The sequence below is a fragment of the Rhynchophorus ferrugineus genome, unplaced genomic scaffold (assembly GCF_030347505.1).
Source record: "Rhynchophorus ferrugineus isolate W39M unplaced genomic scaffold, kcgeb_rfMv2 rfM1, whole genome shotgun sequence".
Classification (NCBI taxonomy): Eukaryota; Metazoa; Arthropoda; class Insecta; order Coleoptera; family Curculionidae; genus Rhynchophorus; species Rhynchophorus ferrugineus.
Window position 1 is genome coordinate 8,643,124 of NW_027472580.1, and position 21,581 is coordinate 8,664,704.

The following is a 21,581-nucleotide window of genomic DNA, read 5'->3' on the forward strand; positions in this document are numbered from 1 at the left end:
TCTAAAAGTTATATTCTATAGGCAAGAAGGAATACATATATAAATACGCATATGCATATTAAAAAGGAATACACGCTTTAATATGGAGCTTATGCAAATAGTAAAACTCATTCCTATTTGTGTGTTGAAGATAGTATAAATAAAATATTTTAAGAGAACATTATAGTTTATAATGTTTTAAAAAGCATTTGTTCATATTTTTAAAATTCATTCAATAACATTTTGAGGAATACTAATTGTTGCAAATTAAAAGTATTTCTTCTTTTACTATGTTAAAAAACATAATTTAGGCGAATGGCAAATAAAACAAACAAAATTAATTGAGAATCATTCATCATTTATTATTTGTCTGTTTCAGTTTTTTCCTCACTGGACATTTCCACGTCCTCTATCTCGACTTCCGATTCTCCGCTGTCTTCTTCCCCTTCCTCTTCTTCTTCGTTGTCTACCTCGTCTATATGAATACTACCCGACTCGGAGCTACTCGATTCTTCGGATTCAGCTTCTTCTGGAATTACTGGAAGTATAAAAAAATTAACACAATTTGGTGTGTATCAAAATTTTTCTCAAATTTCAAATTTGGGTACATTTTTTTACTAAAGCAAAATATTATTAAATGAAAATTTTAGATGTAGAATAAAAAGAAAGTGGACCTTGGAAAAAAATATGTTATTTTATAGAAGTCAAGAAGACTTTTTCTGGTTTGGAATATTATGTTTTCAAATATGGATAACTAGTAAAAAAAATAGTAGATGCAGAAATTTTTTCAAATGTAATAGATGCTACTTTTTAATAATGTTATTTTTTAATTGTTTTATTAAAATAAAATTCTGTCAAAATATTTGTAATCAAATAACGTTAAAACACTGTTGCCATTTACAATTTCCGAGATTCTAAAGAAATTTCAATTACCATTCGTTAATAATTCTGAATACATTTCAGTCAAATTATTTCCTACAATGTTGACTTCTAAAGTATTAGTGAACCTCAAATAAAAAAACTTGACTTACTTTATACCAATTTTAACACTATACGTCTAGTTTAAGAGAAATTTTTGGGGTATTAAAGGTGTCAATCAAATATTACTTACCCAGGGTGCTGGTCTTGTCCACCAATTTATCCAGGCATCGCTGCCAATATGCTGCGCAACTTATAGCCTCAGTCAAGGCCTGGAGTGTATCGTGAGCGACCACCACGTCCTTGATCAGATGGTCCTCCAGACACTTGGGACAACAATTCACAGTTTTATCATGGAAGTTTTCCATGACACTCTCCGACAGATCTAAAACTCTACTCAATGGGACATTCGGTAACAAGTTACGCGTTGATACCTTTGACGTGAGAGCTATACTGCCGCCAAGCGATGACATTCTCCTCCGTATCCTTCACGAATTTCCTCCACTCGGCTTTAGGCAGGGTCTTCAGCTGACCGGATGGCAACTTCACGTCGCCACGCACGATCGATGCGTACTCACGCACTTGCTGGATAACTTTGCTGATCTAAAGCGGTGATACATCGACTAATAGAAAGAATACGATGAAGGAGGAAAGATTTCGATTACCCACTGAGTCCAGTTGTGAGCATTATGAGTTACTTCCAGCAACCAGACAGCCCAGGTCTTCAGCGACAAGCAGCAAACCGTATCCGGTGAATGCTCGAAAACCTTGGATGGTTTGTGACCCTTGATTATTTTTCCATCGTCTCTGTAACGAAATGCCGTATTTGAAAGTGGTGATTTTAATGTCAAAGACAAATAACAGCCTGTAGAACCAAAAAAGGTTGAAGACTTTGAATTGCAAGACTTATTGAACGAACACCCAAACTCGCAAAAAACTTTCAGATAGCTTAGACAGAAATTTCAACATCGCGGTTTCATTGTTTTTCATCGTTTATAGATGGTAAAAAGTCAAGGATTATTCCAGTAAAGCATTGCTACCATCTGATCATATGGTGAGACTAGCAAAGTGTAATGTATTACGAGCTTTTAAAACCCTTTGAATGACGTATTGTTGCAAAAAACAAGCAATATCGAGTAACAGATGCAAGGTCCTATTGCAGAACAACGTTCGGCCATACTTTGCAATGGTTCGGGAATAGCAAACTTGCTATCTTCTCTGATCTGTCCTTTTAGCAGAGTTCCCATCTCCATCAAATGCTTATTTTACAAGATGTTAATCCGATCCGTACTTCTCTATAGATCTAATGTCTACTTCAAGTTTGTTACACCCAACCAGGTGAAACGGCTTCAAGTTTTCCAGAATAATCACCTCAGGAGAATCTTAAACGCTCTATGGTTTGTCAGAAATAATCAAATTCATAGAGAAACTGGCACTCTAGAAATCAAGCACTTCATATCTCAATCCTTCCACAAACAACAACTCAGCTCAAGTTCTTCTGAAAACACGCTTGTTCGCGAGCTGGTCGACATATTGGAAGCTTAACACCGCCTCACCGCTAATCTCCCCTTTTTCTAGGCTACAACGACCTCATCCGTCGCTGCAATCAAAATCTTTGCCTCCATATGGCATCCAGTCGTGTGTTAACTCAAGTTCGCTTATCAATAGTTAGTTTCACTATCTATTATTTCGCCGGGTCTTCGTGTCCAATAACAGCTACCCGGTGAGCGGGTAGCCCTATATCCCCAAATTTAATGCAGTAGCAATAGCAACCAGGTTTTGGTTTAGTGTATTGGTAAGCCCAGAAGCAGTCCCACATAACCCGGTTCAACTTGTCACTTCAGAGCAAGTCTCCGCGATCGGGTATGCGTCATGCATTTCACATGAAGCCGCCTGGTTTTAGATCAGAATAAAAATATTATAGCAATAAATATTGATAGCAATAATTTTGAACACTTTTTGAATTACCAAGGTAACAACAGAAAACATTGGGACTGTGAATTAACTTTAAAGGTTTTCATATAGATTGCGAAACTGCTATAATGCATTGACAAATTGACCAATATTTGTTGATCATTTGTTGTTGGTGGCGATCGCTATTAACTGTTTTACCAAGGGTCTAGAGTTCATAATACATCACGCCACTATGGTCCCACCAAAAATAGAGCATTATCCTGTGGACAAAATGATTTGGCCTTGGAGTCGATCGATCGGCTTCGCCAGTCACTATTGCACTATTTAAAGCAGCATTTCATAGACGTTTTTTCAATTTTTATTTATTTTTCTTGCCTTCAATTGAAGTGGCACCCATCTTCCCATCTTTTGAATTTTCCCCGTTGCTCGTAATCGGTCGCTAATCGTTTCTGGCGCCACATTTAACGTTTCCGCCAATTGTTTTTGAATTTGGGTTGGGTCTTCATATAATTACTCTTGCAGTTCCCCATCTTCAAACTTTTTCGGTCTACTAGAACGTTCTTTGTTTTGCATATTGAAATCACCACTTTTTAATTTTCGAAACCACCCCTATTTTTAAGGTTAGAGCACGATCCCCGTAAGTTACTAGCAAACGATTACTTTCAGGGACTTTGTCTTTTGATTAAGTAAGAAAAGTAATGCTTGCCGCAGATGCAAGTTTTCAGGCGCAAAACTTGACATTTTCAAAGAGGTATAAATCTATGGCGATGTTACTTTCGCGAAATATTACGTATAACAGATGGGGTAAAAGTCCCGCTGCTATTTTGATTGCGCGCCGTTTTGGTTATGTAACGTTTAACTCAGTTTCACGTTTACCATTATGTTGTGTAGACGACCCAATTTTATTATGGATAAATATACGCCATAAGAACGAGCAAAAATAGTGACAATATTTATTTAAATTAATTGTTCCATTATTGCCAATTAGCAGAAATTGTGTCAAAAATATTCTAATCACCTAGTGCCTCACAAAACAACAATTTATCGTTTACATGCGAATTTTCGACAATACGGTACGACAGCAGACAGCCCTCGTTCTGGAAGATAACGGACGTCTCGTGAAGCTGAAAATGTGGCTGTGGTGCGCGAGAATGTTGCAGAGTCTTCAGAAACATCAATTCGGAGACGTGGTTCCCAGTTACACATTTCTGCACGCAGTTTAAGAGGAATTTTGAAAACTGATTTGAAAATGTTGCCGTACGAAATTCAGTTAGTCCAAAAATTGCTACCGAGAAATCCCAATCAACGAGTTGAGTAAAGTAATGTAATCCTAAGACTGTCTGGTGAAAGAAAGAAAATTTTTCGATGAAGCCCATTTTCTTCTCAGTGTTCACGTCAATAAACAGAACAGTCGGTTTTAGGGAACGCAGAATCCTCAATTAATTCAGGAAACATCATTGCATCCACGAAAAATAAATATATGGTGTGGTATTCGTGCTTGAAATATTATTGGTCCCTAATTTTTTGAAAATGACCAAGGTGTTGCAGTTACTGTTACTGCCGAACGGTACCAAGACATGATTCGAAATTTTCTTGTGTCTAAAATGGAAGAGCAAAGACTAGAGGACATGTGGTTTCAGCAAAATGGGGCTACAGTACACACAGCTTGTTCAACAATTCAATTATTGAATGACGTTTTCCCACGAAGACTAATTTCGCGAAGTGGCGATTTAGCATGGTCAGCCAGATCTCCGGATTCAACAGCTCCAGACGTTATCTTATGGGGTTTTTTAAAATCAAAAGTGTATGTGAATAAACCCCAAACGATTCAACAACTTAAAGACAAAATTCGTCACGAAGTTGAAGAAATTCAGCATCAGATGTATTTCAAAAGAACGGAAAATTGCATAGCGAATCGCGGTTACCATTTAGCCGATATAATTTTTCAATCATAACGGAAAAAAATGTAAAGACCAAATAAACTTTTTATGAAAACCAAACTTACTTATCTTTTCTTTGAACAGAGTTATAGACAACCAAAATGATAGCGGGACTTCTAACCCACGTTCTATAGCTTTGAAGCTTGATGTCAGTAAAATCAAATTACATATGTGTCAAATGATAACATTGCATACTTAAGCCTAGCGGCATCTGAAAGAAAAACCAGTAACGATTTTCCGGTATGCCGGAAAACTTCTAAAATATAGAGTTACCCGCTAAATGTTCTTATCTTATCAATAAATGTACTGCTGGGAATCATTGAATCATATGATCGAGGAAACGATGACATTAAAACTGATAGCTAACAAAACCGACTTAAAATATGTTTATAAAATCTTAACGCAAATAAATATATTTACTCAGTCAGCACTCGTTTCTCCGCTTCTTCTGGAGGCGCCTTATCGTAAATAACGTCCACTCCTTCTTCATGTTTGTCCAACAATAGACCCTCCTCCGTAGGTTTTTCAACTGGCATCTTCTCAGACGGTGCGCCTTTTCCAAGCGAAGTGATTCAAAAAATCCTTAAATTTTAACGAGGTACTTACCAATATCTTCTTCACCCACCATGTCGGGAATCGCCATCGGTATTTCTTCCTCGCCTTCGTTAATAAGGGTGAAATCGCCCAAATCGGTTACCTGTGATGTCTCCGATTGTCCACGATCTTGATCGCCCTCCGGTTTAGTTTCACCTTCCACTTTACCCTCCTCGTCTTCGGCCTTACCTTCCTCCGTCTTCTCTTCCCCTTCGGCTACCTTATCCTCTTCGGTCTTTTCCTTGTCATCTTCCGGTGCTTTTTCTTTATCTTCGCCATCTTCTGTCTTTTCTTTATCTTCTTCCGTTATTTCTTTGTCCTCGTCCGCCTTGGCTTCATCGGTTTCCGATTCTTTAACGCCTTCTTCACCTTCTTCCGCCGGTTTATCTTCCTTATCTTCACCTTCGCCTTCTTCTTTGCCGGTTTCCTCCGTTGGGACGTCACTTTCTTCGCCCTTACGCACATCGCCATCAGGTCGGACGCTGTAAATCCAATCGCCCAGCAGTCCGGCTACGTCATGGATCTTGTTCAGGAGTTTGTCGTTGACCCTGTCTGGATCGTTCTTCAGAGCCCAATCTATCATGACCTGTTCCAAGAATGGTTTTTCTTTCACGTCGGTTGTACCGTCTCTCAAGTCTAAGTAATGGAACAATCATTTAACAGGAAGTCGGAATTACGAGTGTTAAGAAGAACCTTTCAATTTATTGAGGACGTCTTTGTAGGTCACTCCCGGCATTTTCTCGGCATCTAGTTCCGTGGCTAGGAATTCGTCCGGACAGTTGCTAAGAATTGTTATCAAGGTCTGGAGAAGGTCATCGTCCATGTCTTCTAGCATGTTGTTTAATTCTTGTTCACCTAAATTGGGACGAGATAAAGTTATTCAAAATAACACTAAATATTGTCATCAAATCAGGACTACATTATCCTATTACGCAGTATTGACGCGATACCATTCGACAACCAAGTTACGACATATAGGCTATCCAAAGTTGTAGTGAACTCCCGTCATGCTGTATTGCCTAATGCAGTTTGTAAATTCATATTAATACCAGACAATTTTTTCTTATAATTTTATTCCAGTTAAAAAAGATACAATACTTCCTGATTCGTTAGAATATGTAACCGAACAACCAACATGCAAAAGTCGTTCGATGAAACGCCAGATGTCTACAAAATTCTTCAAAACATTAGTGAGAAGTCAAGAATGAGGTAATGGTGGCCCGTTATTACTAGTAAAATGCGTTAGAGAGGTAATTAATGATACTAATCGAAATATTAAACTGCTGGAATTTTTATTGGAAATATTTCTACTGTGTTGCAGTTGCACTGAAGATTAGTGTGCGCACTATAAGTAAAATCTCTCAAATTAAAGAAAAACTATATAATTTTTGGATTCACCGAAAAGAAAATATCTACATAGAAATTTTATGTTAGCTTTATTCAAGATTAAACTTATAAAATATATAAAAACGGCGAGCAATTTTCTCAATATAAACATGATTTAATTCAATTATTTCAAAGAAAACTGTTAATTTAAGAAGTATCCATAGAAAACTTATTAACATACAGCTGTTTGAGGGATATAAGTTAACACTTAACTGTTGGAAAATATTTCAAGAGATCATTACTTTTTTAAGAATACAATTTTTTATTTTTAAGAAAAATGTACTCAGGTACTAACAGAAGACACTAAGAAGAAATACAATGATATCAGAATGATTTGGCAAGAAAACACAGTGTGGCGACCGCCACGACCCTTTAGGCCACCACCAATTCACCATCAACAACTACAAAGGTTGGCAGCACCGGTGGATTGGTACCATGCAAGTTCCAGGGTATAAAAGACCATCACGTCGACGTCTCGCTCTCTTTTCTTATCACCGTCCCCCTGTAACAGTACCACTTCCACAGCGCTACCGTACTTCCTTCACCTTAACCTAATATCCTGTCAATTCTCCCATCGACCACATGTATCAATCGTAAGTTAGAATAAACAACTTTGATTCAACCAGTGTTTTTAGTTCCCGTGCAAATTCCTTTCAAAAATAGTAGTGAGTGTTCTGACAAATAATCGCCGCGGCAGCCACACATTTCGACCGACTGAGCGACCCGACGAACATTCCTACAATTGGTGACCCCGACGTGATCAAAGTGCCTAACAGGTAAATCAACTCAACATAAGCCACTCGACAGGTGCTTGACACGTACATGGAAGGATAGCACGAGGAACGGAATCCATCAACATCACGTGGTCGACGACATCCCACGAGACTAGCCTGATGGACGAAAACCACAGAAGCCCATCATGTATACCAGCAACACATGAGCACCCTCGCATCACGAAACGGGACACGTAACACATTTACAGGTACCCTCAAACAAAGCTAAACGCCTCAAGACGAACGACGTCCTGCTACAGCTCCGATGGCAGCTGATCCCGTAAGACTCCTCGCTCAGGTTGGGATCCCCATCTCATCACCAGTCCCCGGGCGTTTGTTTGCGTGATTGCGGGTGCATTCCGGAACTTGCACCACATATAGGTACGTTCCACGGCTGTTCCACTAGGAGGGGAGTTATGTGGCGACCGCCACGACCGCGGCGATTATTTGTCAGAACACTCACTACTATTTTTGGAAGGAATTTGCACGGGAACTAAAAACACTGGTTGAATCAAAGTTGTTTATTCTAACTTACGATTGATACATGTGGCCACAACAGAAACGAAGGAAACAAGAGCTAAACATAAAAAAGTAAATACGTTCTCTAATGAAAATAAAATATATATGATATCATAGGTGGCTTAGAAAATAATGCAATGTAAATATAATAGATTAACTCAGACCTAAAAATTATTGTGGTTGTTTAATTAATTAGTTTAAAGCTTTCTATAATACATGCATTAGATGTACTATAATGTGCTTGTAATGTACTATAATGTGCTAGAATTTTGTTGTATGTCAAAGCCAAACTGAACTAAAACTCAGAGTTGATACGGCAACATTGCGACGTTTTGACGTCACAAATATAGATAACGTATGTGCAAAAAACTGTGGATAGACTATCTATTCAGCACTGTAAATATATAATAAGCTTTTGCTTTATTCACAAGTCTTAAAACCAATGTGGGCTTACAGTGTTCAACTCTAGGTTTGTACCAGCCAAAGCAACAGAAATATAATATAACGATTCAAAAACAAGGTACTGCGAGGTATTGTTGATGCTCCAATGTACATTCGTAACGACAATCTGAATTAGTAACTGAAGGTAGAAACTCTCTATAACGTTATCAAGGACTATGCCCAAAGACATGAACAGAAGCTCCAGCAGCACATCCATATTGCGATTCTCCAGTTCCTAGATAATGATAGCTTCGTCAGAAGATAAAAAAAAAGTTAAGCCATTTGATCTAGTTCAGTAAAGATATAAGTGCACATTAAAAACAGTGATGTAAATGTTATATATAACAGGTCAATTGAAAAGTCCCCGGCCTGACGCATAAATGGCGCTACTAGAATTAAATCCATATGTTTTTTAGTTAGCCCTAACTCTCAAAAGATGCGTGTATAAAGTAGATAGCTGTCGGATCATTAGTTTGTAAATTATAGCATTCTGAGCAACTTTTGTTATTGTGAAGAAAATGGATTAAAAGGAATTTCACGTGTTGATAAAATATTGCTTTTTGAAGGGAAAAAAATAGAGTTGAATAAAAACTTAGCTTGATGCTGAGTTTCCGAACACTGCACAGGAAAATCAACCATCAAGGATTGATATTCTAAGTTTAAACGTGGTGAAATGAGCACCGAAGACGGTAAACGCAGTGGACGCCCAGAAGAGGTTGTTACCAACAAAAAATTCACAAAATTATTTTAAATGGCCGTAAATTGAAATTGAATGAAATAGCAGACACTCTAAAGATATCACCTGAACATGTACATCATATCATTCGCGAATATTTGGATATGAGAAAGCTCTACGTAAAGTGGGTGCCGCGCAAGCTATTTTTAACCAAAAAAAAAACGACGAGTTGATGATTCGGAGCAGTATTTGAAGATGATCAAACCGTTTTGTAAACCCGAGTTTTTGTGTCGATATGTGACAATGGATGAAACATGGCTCCATCATTTCAATCCGAAGTCCAATCGACAGTCATCCGAGTGGACTGCACACGATGAAGCCGCTCCAAAGCGTGAGAAAACGCAACTGTTGGCTGGTAAGGTTATGACGTCTGTATTTTGGGATGCGCATCGAATAATTTTCATTGACTACCTTGAAAAAAGAAGGACCATCAACAGCTACTATTACATAGCGTTATTGGACCGTTTGAGGGGCGAAATCGCCGAAGAATGGCCGCATTTTAAGAAAAAGAAAGTGCTGCTTCACCAAGACAATGCACCGTGTCACAAGTCAGTGACAACGATGGCAAAAATCCATGAATTGGGCTTTGAATTGCTTTTAGAATCCACCTCCATATCCAGATCTGGCCACCGGCGACTATTTCCTGTTCTCAGATCTTAAAAAAATGCTCGCTGGAGGAAAATTTTCGTCGAATGAAGAAGTGATCGCCGAAACTTAGGCCTATTTTGAAGCAAAAGTCAAATCATACTACAACAATGGTATCAAAAAGTTATAGTTATCAAAAGTTAGGGAATTATGTTGAATAAAAAAAACTAATTTTGCTAAAAAAATATGTTTTACTATGGTAGGCCGGGGACTTTTCAATTGATATGTTAATGTTATATAGCTTATTAATGTTAATTTACCAGATTGCTAAAATAATCTTTTTTAGATTTAGCGGTCGCCATCGTATGTAATCGCCGAATGAATTTTTGAAGCCATAAGTATTTGAAGTCCCAACTAAAAAATACCTCAAAGTCCGATATTTGAAATACCAATTACGTATTTCACTTACAATTAACTGAAATACTACCCAACCCTGTTATAATATGAGTATAATATAAATTAGTGATATTTGTGATAAAACGAATGATACTGATAACAAACCTTCTCCTTCTTCTAATTTGAATAAATCTCCAACGAGCTGCTGCGTAAACTCCGCGTCGGCTTCATCAAAATCTCCACCTTCGACCTCCCATTTAGCCTCCTCTTCCTTAAAAAGCTGCTCGTCCAGTAACTCTCCCTCCGAGGACGATTCATACTCGCCCTTCTTCTCGCCCTCGCCCCCTCCCTCGCCTTCGCCCTCGCCCTCGCCTTCGCCTTCACTCTCACCTTCACTCTCGCTTTCAAACTCGCCTTCAGCTTCGCCTTCTTCTGACAGAGACGAAACTGATACCGGAGGAATATCTTCATCCGATTCGATTGCCTTACAAGAAATTAATTAGATTCTTAGAATTTAGGTTTTTATAACAGATTTCAACAACCATGTATATATTTTATAATATTAAGTTCACAAAACATATAGTCCAGCGAAAGTAGCAGTGAACTCACTTCATCAAGATGTATAATGTATTGCCTATTGCATTTTGTAAATTCCTTTTAATACCATACATTATTTCCCTTCTCTTTTTGTTCCTGTTAAAAACAGATATAATGCTGTCTGATACGTTTGAACAGGTAACTGTCTCTTTTTAACTAGGGTAATGCTAATTAGTAAAATGACAAAGAAAAATACTTCGAGTTTAAAAGGGATTTTACGTTGTCAACTAAATTTGGCAATACGTTCGACAGTATTAATTATGTGCATTAGCTGTTTTATTGGAAGGAATATAGAAATACAGAATGGGAACTTAAATGGTCAACTATTCTTTTGACTGTATAAATCACTAGAGGGCGAAAGGTAAAAAGAGAAGGAAATGAGAGATTTCCTTTCTTTCTTTCGACTTGAAAATTTGTAAGACAACTTAGGTTATATTCGTTTTTTAAAATTTTTGTGTATAATTTTAAGGAAATTCGTTATTATGACATTATTTTTGCATAATTTAAGGTAAATACTATTTGTTTAAATACAAGAACATAATAAGCGTTTAATTAGCCGGTTTGGTGGCGCAATGGTAAAGACGATGGGACAAGTCCTCCTACTGTTGCGATAGCCGCGAGTTCGAATCCTGCTGTGGCATGGTCGTAAATTTATGTTTGTGATTGTTTAAAATTTGTGAATGTTCTAGGCAAGAGTGTAAAATCCGACAAGGAAAATGATCCCAGTTACGCCAGTAACCAGGCTGGGTAAGATCGGATGTCTTCTGGGATGATTTCTGAAGTTGGCACGCCAGTATGTAGGCTTAATGCTGAGGACCGTGGAGCCCACGTTAAATTTTATGCCCAGTCCAGATAAACCCATAGTTGGTAAAAGGAGACTTTAAAATATATTTTAAAAAAAGCGCATGTTTCTTCGCAGATGCTTTTGAAAGATTTTTTTTGACTTCATGCTGATAAGAACCAAATAGTATAATGGCAAAAACACTAATAACTAAGTGTATATGTGGTAATATTGCAAGCAAGAATTATATAAATAATATACATATATATATATATATATATATATATATATATATATATATATATATATATATATATATATATATATATATATATATATATATATTACGATTCTGCTATTATGTTACATTATCTAAATGTTACTTAATGGTACAAAGAGTATATTTTAATATATTTGTGTACGAACCTATCTCTAGACCTTTTTATTTATTGACAAGCGAATCTACAAAAACATTATTAACTTGATATTGTTTTTTTGATGTATTTTGAAAATATTGGACACAAATGTTAACTAGCTTGAGATATATTATACTAAAATTCTATTTTTTTAATTTTCGGCTATAATGTACAATGTGAAAGATCGCTAAGTCTGTGTACTTTGTGGTTATGATTTGATTGATACTTATCTAAAAAAGGTTTGAAGTTGCGAAATTGCAGAAGTTATGGGATGAAGACCCACAAACTTAAAAGTAATTTCACAAAAATTTAATATGAATCGAGTCGCAACGTATAAATAATCTCAAGCGATGGAGAAAAAGACGAGAGGAAATGAGAAAATTGAAATATCGTCAGTAAAACGCTGCTTCAAAAGTATGGAGGGAAGTCATTTCTGTGTCGAATAATAACAGGCGATGAAATTATATTTTGAAGAAAAGAGAAACAAAATGAAGCCGGCTCATCAAATGTAAGAGTAAATCGTTTTGGTCGCAAGACCATGCTCTTCGTCTGAGAGGACCTGGAACCTGGAGAAACAATTAACACTGAGCTCTATCGACAAAAAAAGGCCTAGGCCTATTTCAGCTGTATATTCTTCTAAAAACGTCTACAATATGCTCAATTGACATACGGCGCCTCATAGAGCAAAACCACTCAAAGAAGTATTGAAATCAGTTGGATAGGAAGTTTTATCGCACCCGTCGTACTCTCCAGATTTATCTCCATCCAACTACCACCGATACACTGACTCGATAAATGTGTTAGCTCAAAGGAATAGAATCAACGGTCAATAGTTTGAAATTTAATTATTAAAATTTTATACGTCAAATTTTAACTATCCGTTGTAAATAACGTCTTTTCTTTCGCGAAAAAAAAAACAAAAAAAGACTTACCAATCCATCTGGTAATATTGTCAAAAATTAGGATAAGTTTGCTATTTTACATTTATAGTTCCTGTGATTTGTGGCAAAAAATTCATTTAAAAGTATTTACATTAGATGTTACTGTATGTTAAATCGTACTTGTTAACAACTTCATGTTGAAGCCTTTGTGAGACGCTTCACATTTCAATGTGTGTTATTTCAAATTTTCAAGCGTGAAAATACCCGGATTTATTTCAAATTGGAAGAAGAAAGCAGCTAAAGATCATCGAATACTGTGTATAGCTTGTACCACACAAAGCAACCATGCTCCATCAATTTCAACATGTGAATATTGATTTAGACGTTTTAAAACTGATAATTTTGAGACCGAAGGCAAAGAGTATTCTGACCAGACAAAAAAACTTGAAGAAGAGGATTTGAAGACATCACTCAATGAATCCGCCAATGTTATCGCAATGCGTTATCGACCATAACTGATGTTTTTGAGCCAAACACTATGGTAAGAACGACCATAATACGAGCAAAGACACAACAATGTTATTCTCCAGCATAACAACGCTCGAGCATATATTGCAAAAACCCGTAAAAGCATACTTGGAAATATTAGAATGGGAAGTGCCACTCCACCCGCCGTAGTCTCCAGACCGTGCTCCTTGTTTATTTACATTAATACTTGTTGGGACCTATATCGTAGATATAAATTGACTGAAAGATAGGAAAAAGTTACGGCTATCCATGGACAATATTTTGAATAAAATATATTGTACCGATTTTTTACAGAGTAGAAACTCAAACTTTAAAAAATCTTTAAAATTATTATGTTTTTGAGTAAAACAGTATTCCATATAATTTTTCATTCATTCCATTAAATTTTATTAGTCTAGGTGTCTAAATTTTATTGGTAAATGTTTATTGTCTAAACAGATACCTAAATGGTACCTCAAATTTATGCAAAATTTGTGCCAATTTTACGGGAAATAGTTGACAACAAATAACAGTTTAACAGTTCATAGTTTAAGGTTAATAAAATAGTGGAGCACTATATCAGCCTTTTAAAAAACAATAAGTCTGGCGACCAGGGCGAGGGCAGTCCAGGTGAAAGTACAAGAGAACAATAGTAATAAATTAATTAATAAATTAAGATTGCACTAAGCATATCTAATTTAAGATATAACAAAAGGTTTAAAAAAATCAAATTAATATACAACAGAAATATAGATTATTTAAATATGTTGGTAGTTATTTTCTAGCCAGCTAAATTTAATATGCATAGCTACAATATTCTATATTCCACTTACATAAATATAATTCGTAAAATCCGGCAATATTGCCAGCTCAAATATAGAATTAGAATTATTTTAATATTTTGGTGGCTGCGCAACCCTGGCAATTGTTTTTTATTCTATTGCTCGGAATTTTCCTATAGGTTAGCTTCTGTTTATTTATTTGGTTAACAGGTCAATTAAAAAGTCCCCGGCGTGACACATAGATGGCGCTACTAGATTTAAATCCATATGTTTTTTAGTTAGCATTAACCCTCAAAAGATGCGTGTGTAAATTTGGCAGCTGTCGGATCATTATTTTGTGAATTATAGGATTTTGAGTGAAGCCACCTTTATTATTGTGAATAAAATGGATAAAAAGGAATTTCGCGCGCGATAAAATATTACTTTGTGAAGGAAATAAGTACAGTTGAAGCAAAAACTTGGCTTGATGCCGAGTTTCCGGACACTACCCCAAAAAAATCAACCATCAAGGATTGGTATGCCAAGACCAATCCAATTTTTTTAGACTTGGTGAAATGAGCACCGAAGACGGTGAACGCAGTGGGCGCCCAAAAGAGGTTGTTACCGACGAAAACATTAAAAAAATCCACAAAATAATTTTCAGTGGCCGTAGATTGAAACTGTATCAAATAGCAGACACTCTAAAGATTCAACTTAATGTGTACATCATATCATTCACAAATATTTGGATATGAGAAAGCCCTGCGCAAAGAGGGTGCCGCGCGATTTCACTTTTGACCAAAAACACTGACGAGTTGATGATCCGGACCAGTGTTTATTGCTTCCTCATCCACCGTATTCTCCAGATCTGGCCCCCAGCGACAACTTCCTGTTCCCAGATCTCAAAATAATGCTCGCTGAAAAGAAATTTTCGTCGAATGAAGAGGTGATCGACGAAACTGAGGTCTATTTTGAAGCAAAGGACAAATCGTACTACAAAAATGGTATCGAAAAGTTGGAGGGTCGCTATAATCTGTTTATCACCCTTGAAAGGAATTATATTGAATAAAAAAACTTTTTTTTACGACTTTTCAATTGAACTGTTATATTATAATCCTCAAATATACGTATAATTTTCAATAATTGACAACGTTACAAATTCAAATCCTTGTACGCATGCCAGTATTCTCTTATATATATATATATATATATATATATATATATATATATATATATATATATATATATATATATATTTCTCTCTATATATTAGTAATTCTACGATTATTTGTTTTTTATTAAAGTGAATCAGCGTTTTTAATTTTAATAGCATGTATTTTTATGTGGATTATTTTATATATTCTGATTTATTTTAAATCGTTGGCGTAAAATTGTTCTTTCCAATGATGTTTAATTCAATGGAATTATTCCGAAGAAACTTGGGAAGAAAAATATGGATTAATTATTCAGGCAAATAATATTTTAAACTCAACCTAATAGTAAATTTTGATACCTGAACATCCACAAATCTTGTCAAAGTATCGATCCAGATCGCGACTTTATCGGCTATGTCAATAACATTCTTCTTATAATAGTTCTTCGTCTTCCTACTGGGTTTCTTCATAACCTTCTCTATTTCGAGTCGTTCCAAAATTCCATCTGACAACAACATTTGTTTGTAGTTCAGGGAAAATAACGGCTCATCCTCGATGTACTCCACAATATCTTTGGCCAGATCTGCTATAGTTTCCTGTTCCCATTTGGAGTCCTTTTGTTCGGCCTGTTTCTTCTTTTTTTCGAGGCGTTTTTTCTTTCTTAATTCTTTGCGTCTTTGCCTAAAGACAAAATTAATATGTGTGTGTAAAGCTCTATTTCAATTTGTATTTTTAGTACTAAAAAATTAAGGATTAATTAGAATTAAGAATTAGTAATGGCTATTTAGCAATCGTTAGTCTCCGCACCCTATGCGTTCGGGTATAAAATAATTGCCCTTCGAGTATAATCGTGTACTCATAGCCAATCAATTTTTTTGCCATATGGTCGGCATTTACGATGCAGCATCCGAGAGAAGTAGACCGTTGAGGTTAGACTTCTGGTAATAAAAGTTGTCTGCTGTTTCATAATTTCTTTCGATGTTTATTATTGGATGTTGCGCGTTTACTAGTGGGTATTAGATTAGTGTTTGAATATTAATCATCTTTGAAGAAGGAAAGAAGGACATTTTTAAATTAACTACTTGGTCAGTCGATTTTTAATTAAAAAGTGTGATAATTTTATTGAAGAATGTTGATGAACTGTGTTTATATCAGTTATGAACTAATTTAATTGTAAAAATAACTTAATAATACTGACTAAATTGGTAGAATTAAATATAACTAAATGTATGCTATATAAAATTAAAACAGTGAATTTAAATGTGATGGCAAAAGTAAATCTTAATCCGATTTTATTTAAATATGTTCTTGATTTAGACATTAACATGAAGACCAATAAATTTGTCAACTTGTAAACATGAATGGAAGTGTATTAAAGTAATATGTATGTTGACTTGATTGTTATTTTAACTAAAGAATGTTATATACACTTTTTATAGTTCTTGATGATAACTTCTTATACAGTGGTATATAAGCTTTTTGACTTCTTGTTTTTTTCTTTTCCTTTTTAGATAAAAGGAACAAAATATAAATGTTAATATCAGAAAGCCTTGTTAAATATATAATTTTTCTAAAATAAAATACATCCATAAAACAAATAGCCTAGCTGTAAATTTGGCAACATCGACTTTTAGGATTTCGGCTAGCGGCGAGTAGATAGCGCCGACGAATATATGAATAGTTCCGAAAGTAGCCGAATCTCCGGACCACGATGATTTTTAATGTATACTATAGTTCACAAGGGTAGAATTACAAAAATTAATAAATAACAAGGATAAAAACACATATTGTAAAATTTTATTGGAATTTAACAAATATTCACGGAAAGTTTTATAATAATCTGCAAAAAATTATGGAAATGGAAAAGTTATTTTCAATTTGCTAGTAAGAATGATCCTACGAATCCTTTTGGTTGTATCTAATTTATAAAAGTAATTAAATTATTAGTGAAGACATCACTGTACAAAACATGAACTCATTACATATTTTATTTTAAATATAAAGGCTCTTTGTTCCACTTTTCCACCTTTAGAGTAGTAGCTGTTAGATCATTAGGGTGTCGTTAACAATTAATATTATGTGTTTTATGAAACAATTTGCCAACTCATGTCAGCATATTTCTCCTTAGAGTATTATTCTCTACCACTCTAGTAATCTGCAAAATCCTATCAACAGTTAGACCTGCAGTCAACTGATCTTTGTGTTTATTCTCTTCGGCTTTTACCCATTTTTGTAACGAATTTCATATTTATGCCCCGCATGTGCTCAGTATATTCAAGAGATACTTTACCTAAAATAGATGTTATTACTAAAACATATAACAACTAAAATATACTTTTAGTTGTTACCAGTCAATGCCATTTTTATTATTATTCTTGACGGACAAACTCCATTAATGAAAAATATTAATCATCTAGCTGATGGCTGACGTACTGTAAATGTGTTTTCATAATGTTATTTGAAATAATTATTTATAATTAGTTTATGATTATTATAATTATTTCTTATTGTATTGTTGGAATGTTTTCTTGCAGAATTTACACACTAAGTTTTCTCTATAAATATAATATTTATTTTAATAAATTTATTCAAAATAATTTAAATAAAATCAATCAAAAAATCAAAGGATACTTACTTTTGGAGTTCCACTTTTAAAACCAATTGTTATGGCTTTTATTATTAAAAAATCTATCACATCTGTTATACTGACCGCAAAATATTAAAAATGCATTCTCAAAATATTACTAACGTTTACATGCTATTGTATTCAAATTATATCATAATAAATGCTTAAAGGTCGTCCTATATATAGTATTGTCAAATAATAATACTTAAGTAAATTAGTAAGTGACTAAAAAGTAAAAAATAATCAAACTTTTAACATAAAAAAAACGTTTTAAAATAAAATATGTATGTAATAATCCTTGTAATAATTACATAAAAATCGAAATTGTTTGTTGTTGTTGTTTGAAGTCGGTTCAATTTTTTTTGTAAACATATTTACTTTTCTTTTAACTTTTTTAGTTACTTTTTTTCACTTTTTTTAGTCAGATATTTATTCAATAAATTCCGCTGTTATTTTATAAAGTATTACAATGGGCAGCCCAGGTAAAAGTACAGCCCGTGTGAGGAAAAATACAAATAAAGAAACAATGATTGAAAATAAGAAATGTTTCAGGCACTGGGTCAGTCCGCTACCCAGTCTAAATAATTTGACAAATGTTTCAACTAAACTAGAAAGGAAGTTATAGCCCCCGCCGGGAATCGAACCCGCGACCTCCGTTTGGGAGCTAAACGCTTTAACTATTACGCCATAAAAGCGGTTGTGTAATATTTCTACGAGGTCATATAGGCTATAGTTTGTACCTAAAAAACAATCGAATGGCTTTTGCACTGAACGACTTTCGATTTTCCGTCACATCAGCTCAGCGATAACATTATATCCAAATATCTGATTATTATAGATAATAAATGTGAATAAATGTGTACAATGTGAAAACATTGTACGTGCCTTTGAAATTTGAGCGTTTCCATCGATGTCAATGGAAAAAATGTTTAAAATTATTTACATATATAACTGGGTTTGTGAACCTTACCTGTCTATTTGTTTATAATAATAGCGGGCTTGTCTAGGTTCCAAACTTTGGTCTGTATGTAAAATTTCTTCGTATCTTATCAACATTTCGGCTGGTAAAAAATAAGCAAAATCCTTCCAATTACTAAACACCTAACAAAAAGTTGTAAATTAAGTAAAAACAAGATTATTTTGTCAATCATTACTCTTCGTTTGTTTGGCACAGCCAACTGGATAAGTCTAGGGGGGCACGGTTCGAGCTCACATCGTTTTTTATACTTAATTTTTTTGGGCTCCTCACTTATCGTTGGATTAGGAATAGATAAAAAATCCATATATTTTTCTTGCGACATGATGCTTCTCTCTAACAAGGAAGGTTTCTTTACTTCCTTTTTTATCTTTCTTGGTCTTTTCGTTGCTTCTCCCGATTCCTTCTTTTCTTTTTTTGCGTCCTTCTTTTCATTTTTTGAGACCTTTTCTTTCTTTCCATTCTTCGTTTTTTTGCTGGGTTTCCCTTCGAGTTCAACGCTTTTTTTGTCGGACGATTTATCTAAAAAAAACCGCTAGTCGTATTTGATTCTATTAAAAGACAATCTGTAACCTTTTTCAAGATCGCTTTTTTTACTTTCAGTTTTCGAATCTTTCTTCTCCGTTTTTTTCTTAGATTTTTTCTTTAGGGATTCTAGCAATTTAGCTCTGCATAATTTAAAAGGTATATCAATAGGGGAATGCAATGGTTTAATAGGATGACTCTTTTGACCCTCTTTAGTGTTTCTATAAGCGAGGCCCCATATTAGTTCGTCTTGAATATTTTGTTTCGAACCAGGTTTTTTAAGCGGCTCCGGATCATAAATACCAAGTTTATATTCACAAACGGACATTTTAGATTACGAGAATTTTAATTATTTACGTTAATAATTATTTTGTATACATGAGCGTGACATTAATATCAATAGAAGTAAATAAAAGTCAGTTGCATTTTTTATCATTTTTATTTCCTGTCATTAAAATTTTGTATATAAATTATTAGATGATGTTACCTAACATAACCCATAAACTATATATTACTCTATGACATAACCTGAAAATATTTAACCTAGTATAATTGAATCTACAAACGTATTTGCGATACAATGAGTAACTACATAAAATATTCAGATTTAATGAAACAAACCACAGAGTACGCTAGGCGAATGAATCATTTAAGTAATAGAATTTTTGGTGAAGTAACCAGACCCACCAATTCAAAATCCATGAAAGTTGTAAAACTCTTCAGGTCTGAAAGACACTTTAATATAGTTTATTTCCATAGTAGTAGAATATCATTATAGTATTCGATTTTAGTGAAGAACCTATCGATTTACGTAAGGATATTCATGCTTATTATCCAAGACACATCGAAACAGGAAAATTGATGATGAAATTACGATATTATGGATTGTACAGAGATGAACATGAAGACTTTAAGGATGAAATGAAACGCATGCGAGCTCTACGTGGAAAAGCGAAACCAGAGAGAACACCAAAAACTAGTAGTTAAAACAAGGCCATGTTATATGTAGGATGTGTATAATAAAATATAGGTTTAATACTTGGTACCATATATTTTTTATTTTATTTAACCAAAATGTAAAAATGTCTTCATAAAATAAAGCAAAATTTGATAAAAACAGCACATATTTTTCTAAGGACAATGATGTTCACTCTTATGTTTTATGTATCACAATAATATAACTAAATTATTACATTTCTGACTAATATAATTTACAATTCTTCTTTGCCTTTTTTTGTTTTCTTTTTGCTTATTTTTACTTCATCATTTCCTATTTCACCTTTAAGCTTTTCATTTAAACAAGAGGTATCTTGCCCTTTAAGAACAATTTTTTCACAGAGATATGTTTTTAAAGATTCTCCACCTTCTTGGAAATTAAAGTACCACTCTTCTATGTCACTTTCATTTTCTTCCAAAAGTGTTTCACACTAAAGTCAAGAATAAATGCAATCACATATTTATGTTCAGTGAAAGAAAATACTACCTGACTCTTCATATTTGTAATTTCAACACTTGGTTTATCCCACAATTCATATGGTATACCTAATTCAACCTTTACACCTTTATTTACTAAACCATGCAATGTTTGAAATGTCTGACTCATGCCTTTTGCAAATCGAGTACTATCTTGACGCTCTTTATGAATGTTATATTCCAATATTTTTTCACATAATCCATCCAATGATTCTATAAGACGAAGCTCTGACTTTTTGTACTCTTTTTTCTTTTTTGGTTTAACATCATCAACAGAATAACCAGTTTCAATAACATCATGAGACTTTCCAGTTTCTTCTAATCTGTTCTGTAATTCTATTGATAAAATTTTACAGGCTAAAATGGTTTAATTAGTATAACAAAACTATAGTAATTAAAACTTAGTAACCTTCACATCTATTAGCATATTTTACCCCTTCATCTTCTTCAGTAATTGAAACAATTCTTTTAAAAAGAACTGCTGTAATAAAAATAATTAAAAAATACACTTTATACATTTTAACAATACTCAAATTTACTTATATATAAAAAATTATTATAACAGGAAATGATTTATTTGATAAGATATGTATAAAAACCGGCTAAAATATGTTGTCCTGTTCAATAACTATTACTGTATGTTTTTGTATACTATATGTTCTATTTTTATAAATATTTGAAATGTGTATATGTCATATGTCAA

At 34.2% G+C, this 21,581-nt stretch overlaps 3 protein-coding genes and 1 long non-coding RNA gene across 4 annotated transcripts; 1 reads left to right on the top strand and 3 right to left on the bottom strand.

The window, feature by feature from the left end:
* Positions 1-315: 315 nt before the first annotated feature.
* On the bottom strand, positions 316-19,783 carry LOC143203175 (uncharacterized). Its single transcript, XM_076415314.1, has 12 exons — positions 19,454-19,783; positions 19,059-19,402; positions 18,875-19,005; positions 15,638-15,959; positions 10,347-10,665; positions 6,039-6,200; positions 5,358-5,981; positions 5,172-5,304; positions 1,563-1,704; positions 1,332-1,500; positions 1,091-1,282; positions 316-517 (listed from the first exon to the last, which is right to left on the bottom strand). Exons 1-12 carry the CDS (start codon positions 19,731-19,733, stop codon positions 342-344), a joined length of 2,994 nt encoding a protein of 997 aa, XP_076271429.1. The 5' UTR covers positions 19,734-19,783; the 3' UTR covers positions 316-341.
* Positions 17,429-18,007, bottom strand: LOC143203419 (uncharacterized). The gene is made up of 3 exons (XR_013007330.1): positions 17,914-18,007; positions 17,627-17,710; positions 17,429-17,568 (listed from the first exon to the last, which is right to left on the bottom strand). It is a non-coding gene; the product is annotated as an uncharacterized LOC143203419 (long non-coding RNA).
* A 125-nt stretch (positions 19,784-19,908) lies between the features above and the next one.
* mRpS33 (mitochondrial ribosomal protein S33) lies at positions 19,909-20,450 on the top strand. Its single transcript, XM_076415533.1, has 2 exons — positions 19,909-20,128; positions 20,197-20,450. Exons 1-2 carry the CDS (start codon positions 19,986-19,988, stop codon positions 20,390-20,392), a joined length of 339 nt encoding a protein of 112 aa, XP_076271648.1. The 5' UTR covers positions 19,909-19,985; the 3' UTR covers positions 20,393-20,450.
* On the bottom strand, positions 20,437-21,556 carry CNPYb (FGF signaling regulator protein canopy b). The gene is made up of 3 exons (XM_076415490.1): positions 21,288-21,556; positions 20,889-21,235; positions 20,437-20,832 (listed from the first exon to the last, which is right to left on the bottom strand). The coding sequence occupies exons 1-3, from the start codon at positions 21,394-21,396 to the stop codon at positions 20,617-20,619; spliced, it is 672 nt and encodes a 223-aa protein (XP_076271605.1). The 5' UTR covers positions 21,397-21,556; the 3' UTR covers positions 20,437-20,616.
* Positions 21,557-21,581: the final 25 nt, after the last annotated feature.

Excerpts from the sequence above, each read along its gene's own strand:
- LOC143203175 (XM_076415314.1), bottom strand. The coding sequence starts at position 19,733 with ATGTCCGTTTGTGAATATAAACTTGGTATTTATGATCCGGAGCCGCTT. Across the intron at positions 19,403-19,453 it reads AAAAAGCGATCTTGAAAAAG|ATAAATCGTCCGACAAAAAA; the intron begins GTTACAGATTGT and ends GGTTTTTTTTAG. Across the intron at positions 518-1,090 it reads GGACAAGACCAGCACCCTGG|TAATTCCAGAAGAAGCTGAA; the intron begins GTAAGTAATATT and ends TTATACTTCCAG.
- mRpS33 (XM_076415533.1), top strand. The coding sequence starts at position 19,986 with ATGAGTAACTACATAAAATATTCAGATTTAATGAAACAAACCACAGAG. Across the intron at positions 20,129-20,196 it reads AAAGTTGTAAAACTCTTCAG|TGAAGAACCTATCGATTTAC; the intron begins GTCTGAAAGACA and ends ATTCGATTTTAG.
- CNPYb (XM_076415490.1), bottom strand. The coding sequence starts at position 21,396 with ATGTATAAAGTGTATTTTTTAATTATTTTTATTACAGCAGTTCTTTTT. Across the intron at positions 21,236-21,287 it reads ATATGCTAATAGATGTGAAG|CCTGTAAAATTTTATCAATA; the intron begins GTTACTAAGTTT and ends AAACCATTTTAG. Across the intron at positions 20,833-20,888 it reads TTACAAATATGAAGAGTCAG|TGTGAAACACTTTTGGAAGA; the intron begins GTAGTATTTTCT and ends TCTTGACTTTAG.